This window comes from Varanus komodoensis, unplaced genomic scaffold (genome assembly GCF_004798865.1).
Source record: "Varanus komodoensis strain SLA01 unplaced genomic scaffold, ASM479886v1 scaffold102, whole genome shotgun sequence".
Taxonomy (NCBI): Eukaryota; Metazoa; Chordata; class Lepidosauria; order Squamata; family Varanidae; genus Varanus; species Varanus komodoensis.
Window position 1 is genome coordinate 73,673 of NW_025335279.1, and position 12,733 is coordinate 86,405.

At 49.4% G+C, this 12,733-nt stretch overlaps 2 protein-coding genes across 2 annotated transcripts in view; one reads left to right on the forward strand and one right to left on the reverse strand.

Annotated features, from left to right (window-relative positions):
• The window catches only part of LOC123017782 (zinc finger protein 585A-like), a 102,240-nt gene that overhangs the window by 54,396 nt on the left and 35,111 nt on the right, over positions 1–12,733 (reverse strand). The gene's annotated exons all lie outside the window — the stretch shown is intronic.
• Positions 1–12,733, forward strand: part of LOC123017783 (zinc finger protein 271-like) — a 104,727-nt gene that overhangs the window by 20,704 nt on the left and 71,290 nt on the right. Inside the window, exon 4 of the mRNA XM_044419354.1 lies at positions 18–1,275. Coding sequence (XP_044275289.1) covers positions 18–1,275 — 1,258 coding nt within the window. The remainder of the gene's footprint in view (positions 1–17; positions 1,276–12,733) is intronic.

Here is a 12,733-nt window from a genome sequence, read left to right on the forward strand (position 1 = left end):
TATTTTTGTTCTCGCAGGCAACGAGCAAGTGCAAGACAAGGAAGAAGAGGAGTCTTTTCAGGCTGACCAGGCTGAGCAAGTGGGTGTGGGTGGGATGTCATTGGAAAGAGCCAAAGGGAAAGGTTTCCAGGGCCCCGAGATGGACGAGAGGCCCGAGGGTCATCAGGGACTGGAAGGTCACCAGGAGAATCATCCTGGGAAAGCGGCCAAGCTTGGTGAGGAAGGCGAGAGGGGTGTCCGGGAAGGTCCCTTCCAGGAGGGCAGCCACAGGCACACTGACTCAGGGGAAAGCTCCTGCCCGAGCTTCAGCCATCAGGAAATGCAGCCCATTGAGAAACCACACAAATGCTCGTTTTGCGGGGCGAGCTTCTACGAGAGAACCCACCTGGCAATACATGAAAGGATACACACTGGGGAGAAGCCATACAAATGCTCTGTGTGTGAGACGTGGTTTTCCCACCCCTCTGAGCTTATGAGGCACGAGGAGACCCACATGCCCGAGAAGCCCCACAAGTGCGCCGTCTGCGGCAAAAGCTTCAACCAGAAGGCCTCCCTCATCACCCACGAGAGGACCCACACGGGGGAGAAACCCTACGAATGCTCCGAGTGCGGGAAGAGCTTCAGTACCAGCTCCCAGCTCATCACTCACAAGAGGGTCCACACAGGTGAGAAGCCGTACAGTTGCTCCTACTGTGGCAAGAACTTCAACCAAAAGGCCTCCCTCATCACTCACAAGAGAACCCACACGGGGGAGAAGCCGTACGAGTGCACGCTGTGCGGGAAAAGCTTCAGCGCCTGCTCTCAGATCATCAACCACATCAGGGTCCACACGGGCGAGAAACCCTATGAATGCTTGGAGTGCGGGAAGCGCTTCGGGAGCAGCTCCCACCTGACCGATCACAAGAGAACGCACACGGGCGAGAAGCCATACAAGTGCCCCGACTGCGGGAAGAACTTCAGCCGGAGTTCCAATCTCACCGCGCACAGTCGGATCCACACAGGAGAGAAGCCATACATATGCTCAGGTTGCGGCAAAAGCTTCAGGCAAAAAGCCTCCCTTATCACACACAAGAGAACCCACACGGGGGAGAAGCCCTTTGAGTGCACCGAGTGCGGGAAGAGCTTCATTTCCAGCTCCCGCCTCGTCAGCCACAAGCGGGTGCACACTGGGGAGAAGCCCTATGAGTGCTTAGAATGCGGGAAGTGCTTCATCTCGAGCTCCCACCTGCTCAGTCATAAAAGGGTCCACACGGGAGAGGAGCCATATAAGTGCTCGTAGGGCAGGGCAGGGCAGGGTTCTGTCCCTGTACCGATCCTTGCATAGCCCCATCCCTGGCTGGGGATCCTGTATACCAGGGCTGGCCTGGCTTCTGTAGTATTGCAGGCCTTTTAAAATTCTCTAGACATAACGTGGACGTGTGGGATTTCTCTTACCAGTGGAAAGAACAAAAGGGTCTCCATCAGGCCAGAGAAGGTTCCTCCGAGGCCCCAATCGGGCAGCCAGGCATCAGTGCTCGCTCTACACTTTTGGTGCATGTCCCAGCCGTGATGCGTAGTGTGCAGTGTGGGTACGAGGCATGGCCCCTAGGTGTGCACAATTCCCCCCCATCCTTTCCAAAGGGCAGGAGGAACCTGCTGATGGGGAGTCTGTGCAGGCCACTCTGCCCTTCCACGTTAAATGGCGGGAGGCACATGGGCTCACTGGGCCTGCTGGACCTCTGCTTGGGGCCAGAGCCTGGTTCTGGGTGTGGGTTGGAACATGGGTTCTCGTGTGCCTGCTGCGTGTTTTCATCCCCAGCGGGCAAGATGCCCTATAGATCAGATACCCTATAGATCAGAGGTGGGAAGCGTCATCCGTTATGCCCTTTTCCCCAAGTCACCAATTATTTAAAGGTGGAGATGCCTCTCCTAAGCCTTCGTTGCTGACAAGAAAGAAGAGCCTTACACCAAAATAGACTGGCATTCTGTGTGTGTTGCCCCCGCTTTGGCTCCGCCCATCCCTGGACTGTGCCCTCTCTAGTAGCTCTGAAATTGAATTCGGACTCTGGGCTGAGAGAAGTTCTCCACTCCTGCTGCAGAAAATAGGCAAGGGAAACTCAACATGGAAATCGAGTATTAAGAGTTCCTATGGGATAGTCTTCCTCAACCGGTTGCCTTCTAGGTGTTTGGACTACATTTCCCACCATTCCCATAACACACTAGCTGGGGATGGTGGGTGTTGTAGCCTGGCACATCTGAAGGACAGGCAAAGCTATTCTGGGAGGGTCGCATCTTAAACTACATTCCATCCAGGAAGTCTTTTTGGCATTGATGTGCCAACTGAGGAAGCCATGACCGATCCCACCGTTTCGCGCTGCAGAATCCAGGCATGCTGTAGAGGATTCTGGGAAATGTTTGCTGTGCGTGCCCACGCACACACACACACTGTTTCATGGCCGAGCCCATGCCATCTTCCTTGCCATTACCATGAAAATACAGGGTGCATCCTCACTCATGACTGGCCAAAACTTATTTTCTGATGGCATCTTTCGGTTGAACTGTTTCATGGAAGGCACATCCTCTGTTCTCTCCATGCTGGTATTAGCTGTGCCCATTGAATCTGGCTGGTGCCGATGGGAGAGAATTTTGTTTCAGTTCTTTTTTTTATACACATGTACCAAAATGCAAAAAGATCTTCATATTCAGGAGGGAAAGCACTTGAGAGTTCAGAAAATTAGGATGTGGGAGCTGACTGAGTTCCCCCATCCCCAAAGCAGCCATTACTAAGCAAATTTCAACTAGGTTTATCCTATAACTGTTGAAATCAGTGGGAGTATTCTGAGTGAATGTGGGCTAAGAGTGTGCTGTTTGCAATTAGCATGTAAGTATGCTCAGGTGTATACTGCTTCTGAATGTGGAGGCTCTACACTTCACTACAACCAACAACAGCCCAAGTTAAGGGGACAGGGCTATAATTCAAGGGCAGAACAAGTGTTCGGCATGTATTACAGATTCGGTCCCTTGCAGTTCCAGGTAGGGCAGAAGTGCAAAAATACACACACATGGGGCTTTCTGGAGTCACAGCACAGCCTTCCAGGACTCCCCAGTGGGGCCCAGTTCCATCCCAGGACTTTACTGTGTCCTTTCACCATGGACCATGTGGTGGGTTCAGCGTCCTTCCCCACCCCAGTTCTAAAAGGTTGAACTATCCCCCCTAAGGCTTAGCTTCTGACAGTATGGATTTTCAGCTAAAACACTTGGGCATCATTCATCCTTTGGTCCCAGCCTAGTTTGCCTCCAGCCCTGCTCACCCCACAGATGGGCCCCCAGCCTCAAATTCAACACCCCTGAGGTCGGGCTGTGAAATGCGACTGTCGGACAACTCACAGAGCTGACAACACCGAGCAAGCTGGACCCATGGCTTGACTTGGTAAAGGCAGTGTCTTCTGCTTCGTGGCCCCATAGCAAAGCCTTGGGGCAACACAAGCATGGTGCAGAGAGAGTAAAGACAGGGGGACAAGCCCTCCCGCACAATAGCCTCCGAGCCAGGCTTCACCCCCTGGCATTGGGTGGGCGCAAGGGTTAGTCACACAGCGCACCATTGAAATCAGCGTGACTGAAGTCTCCACGGCTAATTTAAGACCCACTGATTTCAGTCAGGTGTTTGCTGAATATAACACCTGGTCTTGCTGAACCTGGTCTAAACCTGTTGACCAGATAGGTACAGCAAGTTATTCTTCACACCATGCATGACTTGGGCTTCCCCAAGATCAGCTGCTGGCTGGTTTAGATCAGAGGTGAGCAGAAGGTGGAGCTCCAGAAGTTTTGGGCAATTCCCAGCATTCCTGACCATTGGCCATGCTGCCAAGGGCTCCTGCGAGTCGAAGTCCCTAACTTTTGGAGATCTACCTTCTTCTTCTGCCTCAGGCTTAAATAATTTTTGAAAGGGGTCAGGCAAATTCATGCAGAGGCTGGTTCCCAGTTGGCATTAGGCACAGTAGCTGGTGGAACCTCCATTTTCAGTGCCAGCTTTCTGGTTGAGGAGGGGCAGCAAGAAGATGGCGTGAGCTGCCTTAAGTCGGCCTTACCAGGTTACCTTGGGCGACTGGGAATTGTACGCAAGCGAGCAGACACACTGATGGCAAAGAGAGCATGTGTTCCCTTCCCTCCCAGTGCCCAGCAGACACGGCAAGCAGCCAAATAGAGGAAGGTCCACCCCCCCACACACCACCATCCCTGCCCCAGCATGGCCATCCCGGGGGCTTCTCCAGGAGAGAAGCCGCGCTTTGCAGGGCTGCTTCCAGGTCTGACAGGACCCTGTGAAAGGCGGTTCCTTGTCGGCCATGACGGCAGTGGGCCATGGCAGACTTGGGGGGCAGTCAAAGCAGAACTGGCTGAGGGGGTGTGTGTGATTCTTAATTGCCCACACTTCCCCACAGGGACAGAAAATAATTATAGGGGAGGGGCAGAGCAGGCATCAGGGTGGGCCCTGGCAGCTGCCCTCAGATGCCAGGTGTTGATCCGCTGCCAGCATTTTTGTGGGCTTGTAAGTTTAGAAAATAGCCTTCTCTTCCATGGGCTGCCCGGAAGTCTCTTGCCAACTGCTGCGCAAAAAGAAGTCCTGGACTGGGATCTGATCCGGCAGGGCTCCTCTTGTATTCTTCATTTGCATTGTAGAACATGAGACCAGGGAGGGGGATTGAAAGAATGGTGAGAAACTGAAGGGAGGGGGATTAAGAGGACTGTGCTCAGGATCCTGAAAGGCAAAATGGGTGTGGAAGAGAGAATTGCAAAAACGGGTCAACTCTGTGTGTGTGTGAGAGAGAGAGAGAGGGAGGCTGCGTTGCAGGGGTGGGTATTGGGCAGTCCTCCCATTAGCCCTGTCTAGGTGAGGGATTACTGGTGTTGGAAGCCCACCAGTCCGGAAGGCCACCAGGTGCCCAGCTTGACTCTCTCGGCCTGTTCACCCAGGCGTGTGACAACCAGCATCTTTGCAGTGTTAGGTTTGAGGCAATGTGAGGAAAGACCCGCTTGTCTTGCAGCGATGGGTCTGCAACAGGCCTTTTCACCCATGCAAGCCATCCCGTGAAACTCCCTGCCTTTGTCACACGGTAAACACGCATGCAACAACACACAAACTCCCTGACAGGAGCCTTGTGTGTCCTCGAGAACATGGCACTCTCAGAGTGGACACGTTAGTTGTTGCCTCCTATGGAGATAAGGGAGCTCAGGGGGGTGGGTGCCATGAGGGAGCCTCTAAAAGCCTGTCGGGAGCAACAGGGCTGATGCTTGTATGTGTGCGCACAGGAGAATAATCGCGGCGCATCATCCCAGGATGTGTGTGGAATGAACTCCATTTTTAGATCTTTTATCTAGGTCAAGCAAACAAAGGACATGTCCTCCTGCAGAGACAGAGCGGAAAGTTCTAGAATGGCATGGAAGCATCTCGGCAGGTGGGGGGGGCGCACTGAACCCCCTCCCCAACTCATTGTGGGGCACACGTCATCCCCCCTGCCACGGCTGTTACCGGCCGTGGGGCCAGATTCCCAGCAGAACCCAGTGGCCCAACAGGGCAGAGAGAGCCCCGTGGGAGTGGCTGCCATCTGTGGCCTGCTTATATCTCACCCCTAGGCCGGACAAGCCTTTTTCGGCCAGGAAACACACGCCATGAGTGTTACCAAAGCCAGTGACCGAAAAGGCCTGAGCGAATCAGGTGGATTTTCCCTTTTCGTCCTTTTAGTTTCCTCTACCTCCGCTTTTTCTAAGCTCATTCTCCCCACCTAGGGAAAGAAGGATAGGCTGCTGTGGCCCAGGGCCTGGCTGGACCACTCAACGAGATTTGTAATTAACCTGAGGGCTGAAAGTTAGGTTGTGGGTACCTGCGTCCCAAACCTAGTCCATAGTTGTGCTGGTTGTCTGGAAGAGAGGAAAAGACAGGGTTTTTAGAACATCCTGCCGCTCCTTTTCCTGGCCCACGTCTTGCTACTAGCAGCAAAATGGGAGAGCCCATTTCTACAGGCATTCAAAATAAATTGGAGACGGTGGGTAACAAGGACACATCCGCACCGCAACCAGGCAACATTTCCAGCAACTTGTCCCCAAATGTGTGACCTTTTTGAGGCGCTCAGGGCAACATAGAGACATGACTAACACACATGCTCACATGTGTTCCTGTTTTCTTCCTTACACCAGCCCTGCAATGCGGGGCAGAGAAAGTCAAAGCAGCTCCCCCTTAGCCACTTGGGGCAAAAGAAGCTGTGTGGAGGGAGCAGCCATGGCTGCCCTGGTCTGGTAAGAAGGGGAGCGGGAGGTGTATTTGGCATGCAAAATGGAGTGTATTGGGGAGCGGAGTCCCTGCCTCACCCCCCTGTGCTCCTTCCCTTGAAGGGGCTTTTGTCACAAGAAGTACAGGCCATGGCGACGGATGCATAAAGGAATAAGGAGCGAGGCGGCTCTCCTTCCCCTGCCACGTTTTCCTTGCACAAGAATTGCAGGCCTGGGACCCACCCTTAGCCCAAACGGGTACGTTAGCTCGCTTTTCAAGGATCACTTTTTTAATGGCATCTTCATGCAGCAACGGTGTTACTGCCGCAGCTCAGCTTAGGCCCCAGGGGCGGCTTAGTGATGGGCCCCAGTCAACCCGTTGGAGGCCAGCTGTACAGAATAGGACTGCCACCTCTTTGCTTTATGTGTGAACGCTGCAGACACGTGATTGCAACACAGCTGCCCCATCGCATCTGTTTTTGTCCCTGTGTGCCATGGTGGAGGGGGGATTCGACCCACAAGCAGGTCTGGGCCCCGAAGGGCACGGGACTGTCCTTGTACTTCCAAATCTTGCTCCACCAGGCGTCTACACGGAGAAAGGGGCCACATGCCTGCCAGAAGAGAAAGGCAACCGAAAATGTCGCCCTCCTTACAGAGCAGCTGATTTCAAATCTGCTTTTGCTTCCAGATAGAATTGAGCTACGCTCTCTCCTGAAGTTATATTCCACTGCCTTCCTCCTTCCGTGGCCTCCTCACCAATATATGTAACTCCACCTTTCACATCCGTTTCTATCCCTAGAAGTGTATGCATGTCTGCCGTTCACATGAAGAGGCAAGGAACGCCGCTTCCTTCCCATGAATGTTTGTGAATCTGTAGTTGTAAATGCATTAAAAATCTTTAATTTATGCATATGTGTTATTTGTAGATTTTACATTAAAGTCGTTTATCTTTTTTCCCCTTTTGCATTACTTTCTACTTCTCAAGTTGCCTTATTCTGTATTTTGGATGGCATTCCTTCCAGTACTGCATTAAGGATTTTTAAAACTTAGTTGTGGGGATGAGGGATTTTTGGTTGGGGAAAAGGGGTCACCTCCTCCATGCCCCCCTTCTTGCAGCAAGGGGGCTTGGAGGCTTATTTTTCCCCTGTATGTTGGGATATGTATGAATTGGTGGATGGGAACTGGTGTTTCATGGTATGTACAACTGGATATGTCACACACACACACACACACACACACACACACACACACACACACTTATTTATTTATTAAAACATGTTTATGCCGCCCCATTTGCCGAAGCCTCGGGGCGGCTTACAACATTAAGTTAAATACAAACATTAAATTATAACATTAAATTAAAATGTTTGTAAAGTACAAACATTAAGTTAAAATGCAAAAAATAACAATATAAAATAAGTCGTCCTGGCCAAATGTGTGTGAGCATGTATTAATTGGTGGTAGGGGTTATGAATGTTGAAAGGCCTTTTCACCTTTTATAATACTGATTTATTTTCATACTATTTTCATTTCTATACTACCCATAGCCGAAGCTCTCTGGGTGGTGTACAACAAAGTATAAATACGATACAGTAGGTAAAACAGTAACAAGAATTAAACATTAATTTAAAAAGTAAATAAAATCCATTGGAATACAGTACAAAGATCTGGCCAAGAAAAATACCTGGATGATTGTGTCAAGCCCTTGAAGGACCAGGGAGGTCTTTAAGGCCGCCACATCTGGTGCAGAAAAGATGGCAAATTTGGTGCTGAGCAGACCTCAGCAGGGAGGTTGTGCCAAGGGTGAGGGACTACCACCAAAAAGATACAGTTTCTATATGTTGTAATATATATTACATCTTCCATAATAGATATTTTGCCATATCTTATATATTACATCTTCAGTAATATATATTTTGCCATACTTGGAAGAAACTTGTTTAAACTTATTTGGCCATGTCCAAAGTGTGGCCTCAGCACAATTTTTACCATTTTCTCTTCTCTGAGCCAGCGGGGAACGAGCATTTCAAAAAGTGCCTAATAGAGTGCAGTCTTTAAATAGGGCCTAGCAGGTGGCATGGCGTAAAAAGTCACAACTCTGTCATTCTTAGGTGTGGTTCTCACCGCGATGCTAAACCCACGTCTGGGGCTGTCCCAGTTCAGGCTTCTGTGAGGGCTCACAATGCTAATTCCTCTTCCCCCAGAAAGTAACACCACCATATTCCTTTCACATAAAAACAACCTGCATCAAGGAGAAACCTGGGTTAGGCCTGCTCTCTTTGACAACTCTTAAGTTTTCTATGCACAGAAGGAGCATCCAATCATCTAGAGCCTGAAGTGGGAATAACCATGAAGATGTGTGGGCGACGTGTATTTCGCCCCTGCTATTTTATTTCTGCATTCACCACCACCAAATTTGTGGCCCCGGGGAGGCCTGGATACATCAATTGGTACAAAGTAGAGCAGCCAGCCTATGGGCAGAGACCAGAAGATGTGCCCATATACCACCAGACCTGTACCATCTGAGCTGGCTACTGACTGAAGTCCAGGCCTGATTTAAGATGTTGACAGTACCATATAAAGCCCTAAATGGGTTAGAGCCTGTTCTGTAAAGGAAAGCCTCCTTCCATATACACTTCCTTCAGCTCTGCCACGGAGGTCCTTCTCTGGGAGCCTTCCTTGGAGGAGGTGAGGAGGGCTGTTACGTGGAGAAGGGCCTTCTCAGTGGCAGCACCTTGATTGTGGAATACACTTCCCAGAGCGGTTCATTTGGCACCGCCTCTTTATTCTTTCTAGCACCAGACCAAGACCTTTTTAATTTAACCAATATACTAATTGTTAATTTACATTTAAATGATTTGTTTATATGAATGATTTAATTCTATTTTAATCAAGTACTGTTAATTGTACTGATGTTTTTACTGTTGTAAACCATCTAGAGATTTTAGATGGAAATATAGACAGTATAGAAACATTTAAAGTGCTCTCCCCAACCCTTGGTGGTTGTTCACCCTTAAAGTCAGCAGTTGCTGGATTCCGTTTGCAGCAACTTTCAAGGGAAACTCCCATGCAGGACATGAATGCAAGAGCACCACCCCATCCATGTTCCCCAGCAACTGGTGTAGGTAGGCCTGCTGCCTCAGAGACCAGAGGTAGCACAGAGCCAGCAAAGACGAGTAGCCATTGATAACCTTGTTCTCTATGCCGTTGTACAAGCCCCTTTTGAAGCCACATGAATTGGTGGCCGTCAGTACAAGCCGTGCGTAAGACTTGCTCTAACTCCGCAGGGCCTGACGAGAAGCATCCTTTGATCTGTCCTGGATCTTCCTGGGATGACCCCTTTGGGCTCGAGTACCGTGAGAGGAGACATGTAGACTTGATCCTCAGCCCTCGCTGGGCACTCTGTCTGTTCTCCCCGCGGCCCAGATCCCCCTGACATTTCGAACCAGGAGTCTGCGGGGAAAGGGTCAGGGCTGTCTCTGCTACTTCTGACCAGAAGCATTTTTTCAGCCACTGCTCCTCTCCCAATTCGTCAAGACACACGCCTCAGGATGGTGACTCCGGCTCTCTGCTGCTCTGATTCTGCCCCATTCTGTTGTCCATACGCCACTGACCTGCCCCAAAGTACCAGGAACTGCTGAGTTGGGCTGTTGTCAGCACCTCGCTCTGCTGATAGTCCTAAGTTTCCCTTTTTCAGGTCTCTCAGTGAGTGCCAGACAACCTGGAGTTGCAGGTTAAATGTTTTTAAATCTCCCTGATGTAGCCTCACCCACCGTTTGAAATTTGCCATGCTTCCTCTCTCCATGATTTAACACCAGCAGCTATTTCAGCAGGCTGTAAGAGAGGGAAATAAGTGGGGAGAGCGGATGGGACAGCCCCAAAGGCCTTTTTCCTCTGCCCTCCCCATGCCTTTTTCCTTCTGTGTCATGTCTTTTTAGACTGAAAGCCTGCAAGGCAGGGACTGCCTTGTTTTTCCTGATTGCAGGTGCCTTTTTGGCCAAGGAGTGCCATAATAATACTTCAAATACATACGTACATACATCAGGGACATTGTGGGTAATTTAATGCTGGTATACAATATCTGGCACTTATTTGAATGTTTCTACTAGCACAGCTGCCCAGCAAAACCAGCACCAACAGGGAAATCCTGGTGGATCACCTTCAGGTAAGCTCTGGCATCGAACGGAGCATTTTGCTGAGGACCACTTTGACCCATGGAACTGTTCTGTATCTTTTCCTGGCCTCTCTTCCATGCTATCTAAGGCCATTTAGGGAATTCCTAATTAAGACATCTTCGTCGTCAGTTGGTTCTTCAAGACTCAGCCCATTTCCTAAGGCCTGCTTTTTTGTCAAGCATAAGCAATGAAGTGCACAGGAAGCCCACTTCAAGGACGGCAGCTGGGATAGGATGGGAAACAACGGATTAAGGAGGGGCTCAGACCCACTTGTGTTCTCGAAGCAGTGCAAAACCCACTTTCCCAGCTGCATCCCCCTTTCCCCCAAACTCCCGTTGTTTCCTGGTGTTCTGGCGCTTGTGTTTACTCCTTTGTGCAAGGCCGAAATCCCTCTGCCAAAGTTTAATTACTGTCAGTAAGAGCTTTAAGCGAAAATGTGATGTTGGATGGCTCAGACCCTTTGCCTCACCCTGCCCTGGAATGTGGCCCAGATAACTTCCTAGGAAGAAGATTCGGACCCCGGACTGAACGAGGATGGATGCCCCTCTTTTTCTTGTTATATTTCTTGTTGTTTTTATATGTTCAGCATTTGATGCCTTTGTGGAAAGTGATATATAATTTTGAATGATAAACGGAAAATATTTCTGCAAAATGAAGCAGGCCACACACTTACCTAGACTTTTAGATCTCTGGAGACTGTTGCAGACCAGATGAGTACAGGAGAGGAATTAAAATTTTAATCATTTTCTGTATAAAGAAAAATAATATGCATTCTTCCACAAAAGAAGACAGTGGTCAAGGTGATATACTACATACCAGACATTGCAGGATACAATAAACAGTAAATATAAACAGAAGAATTACAGCAGAATACAACAAAAAATAATTTAATAATATGTATATAGGCAGAAGCAGATCTGAACTAAAAGTATGCCTGCCTTAACAACACAGCATGAAATGGGAGGCAAAAAATACATCCAACCCTTATTTATTTATTTATTTATTTATTAGAACATTTTTATGCCGCCCCATTCGCCGAAGCCTCGGGGCAGCTTACAACAATAAATTAAAATAATTATAATCTTAAATTAAAAAAATATAAACATTAGCTTAAAAATACAAAAATACAATATAAAATAAGCCACCCTGGCCAGATAAAATTCAATAATACTAACATTTAAAATGCCACTTAAATAAAAAGGTCTTGGCCTGGCGCCGAAAAACAAATAACGACGGCGCCAGGCGGACCTCTCTGGGGAGCACATTCCATAACTTAGGCGCCACCGCAGAGAAAGCCCTCCTCCGAGTACCCACCCTCCTAATTTCTTTCATGGAGGGTTCCCAGAGAAGGGCCTCTCCCACTGATCTCCCTTAGACATTTGGCTCTGTCACACCACTGGAATCCAGCTCCCAATAACTTTGCTATTTTCATTTCTATACTGCCTGTAGCCAAGCGCCCTGGGTGGTTTGCAACAAGGTATGAATTAAATACAATATAATACAATAGATAAAACAGTAACAAGAATTAAAAATTAATTTAAAAAGGCATTACGTTCATTAAAAGACAATAAAAAGACCTGGCCAAGAAAGACACCTGGATAATTGTGTCAGGCCCTTGAAGGACCAGGGAGGTCTCTACGAAGAGGGCTGTCTTAACCCGGCACAGAAAAGATGACAAATCCGGCACTAATTGGGGCACAGCAGGGAGGTTGCTCCAAAGAGGGGGCCACCACAGAAAAGACCCTCCCCCTAGTTGCCACCCCCCGAGCCTGTGGATTCTGTGCACAGGAGTCAAAAGAGGATTAAACATGTTTCCCATGGAGCAGGTGCAGCCAATGCCCCAGTAATACATTGTCTCGCACGAGGCACAAGGATACATGATGCTATTCACCCTGACAGTTCTGGGCAGCAGTCCAGTCTCTGTGAAAAGATACTTGAGGAGTCTGGTTGCCACGGCACCCATCTCTTTCCAAACCTGAGGCTTTGAAGAAAACCAAGAGTGCAATACCTGAATGTGCCAACACTCCCATAGTTTTGACTCCCACCCTCCGGAAGCCAAAAGGGGCAGGAGGAAGGGGAAATTTAGTACTAAAGGTGAATGGGAAAAAAGTTTCCACACCATACTGCAGCTCTCTGGCAGGGGGCATGCCGAGGGAGGCTGTGCCGCTTGGGTCCCTTCCCTGGAAGCCAGAAGCAAAGGGAAAGGCAAAGGAGGGGGGACACAAGGGTAAGTGGGCTGGCTCGTTCGCCGCCATCCGCCAGCGTCACCCCAGGCGCATCCACCGGCTTCGGCCTGGCGACTTCATCCCCGGCTT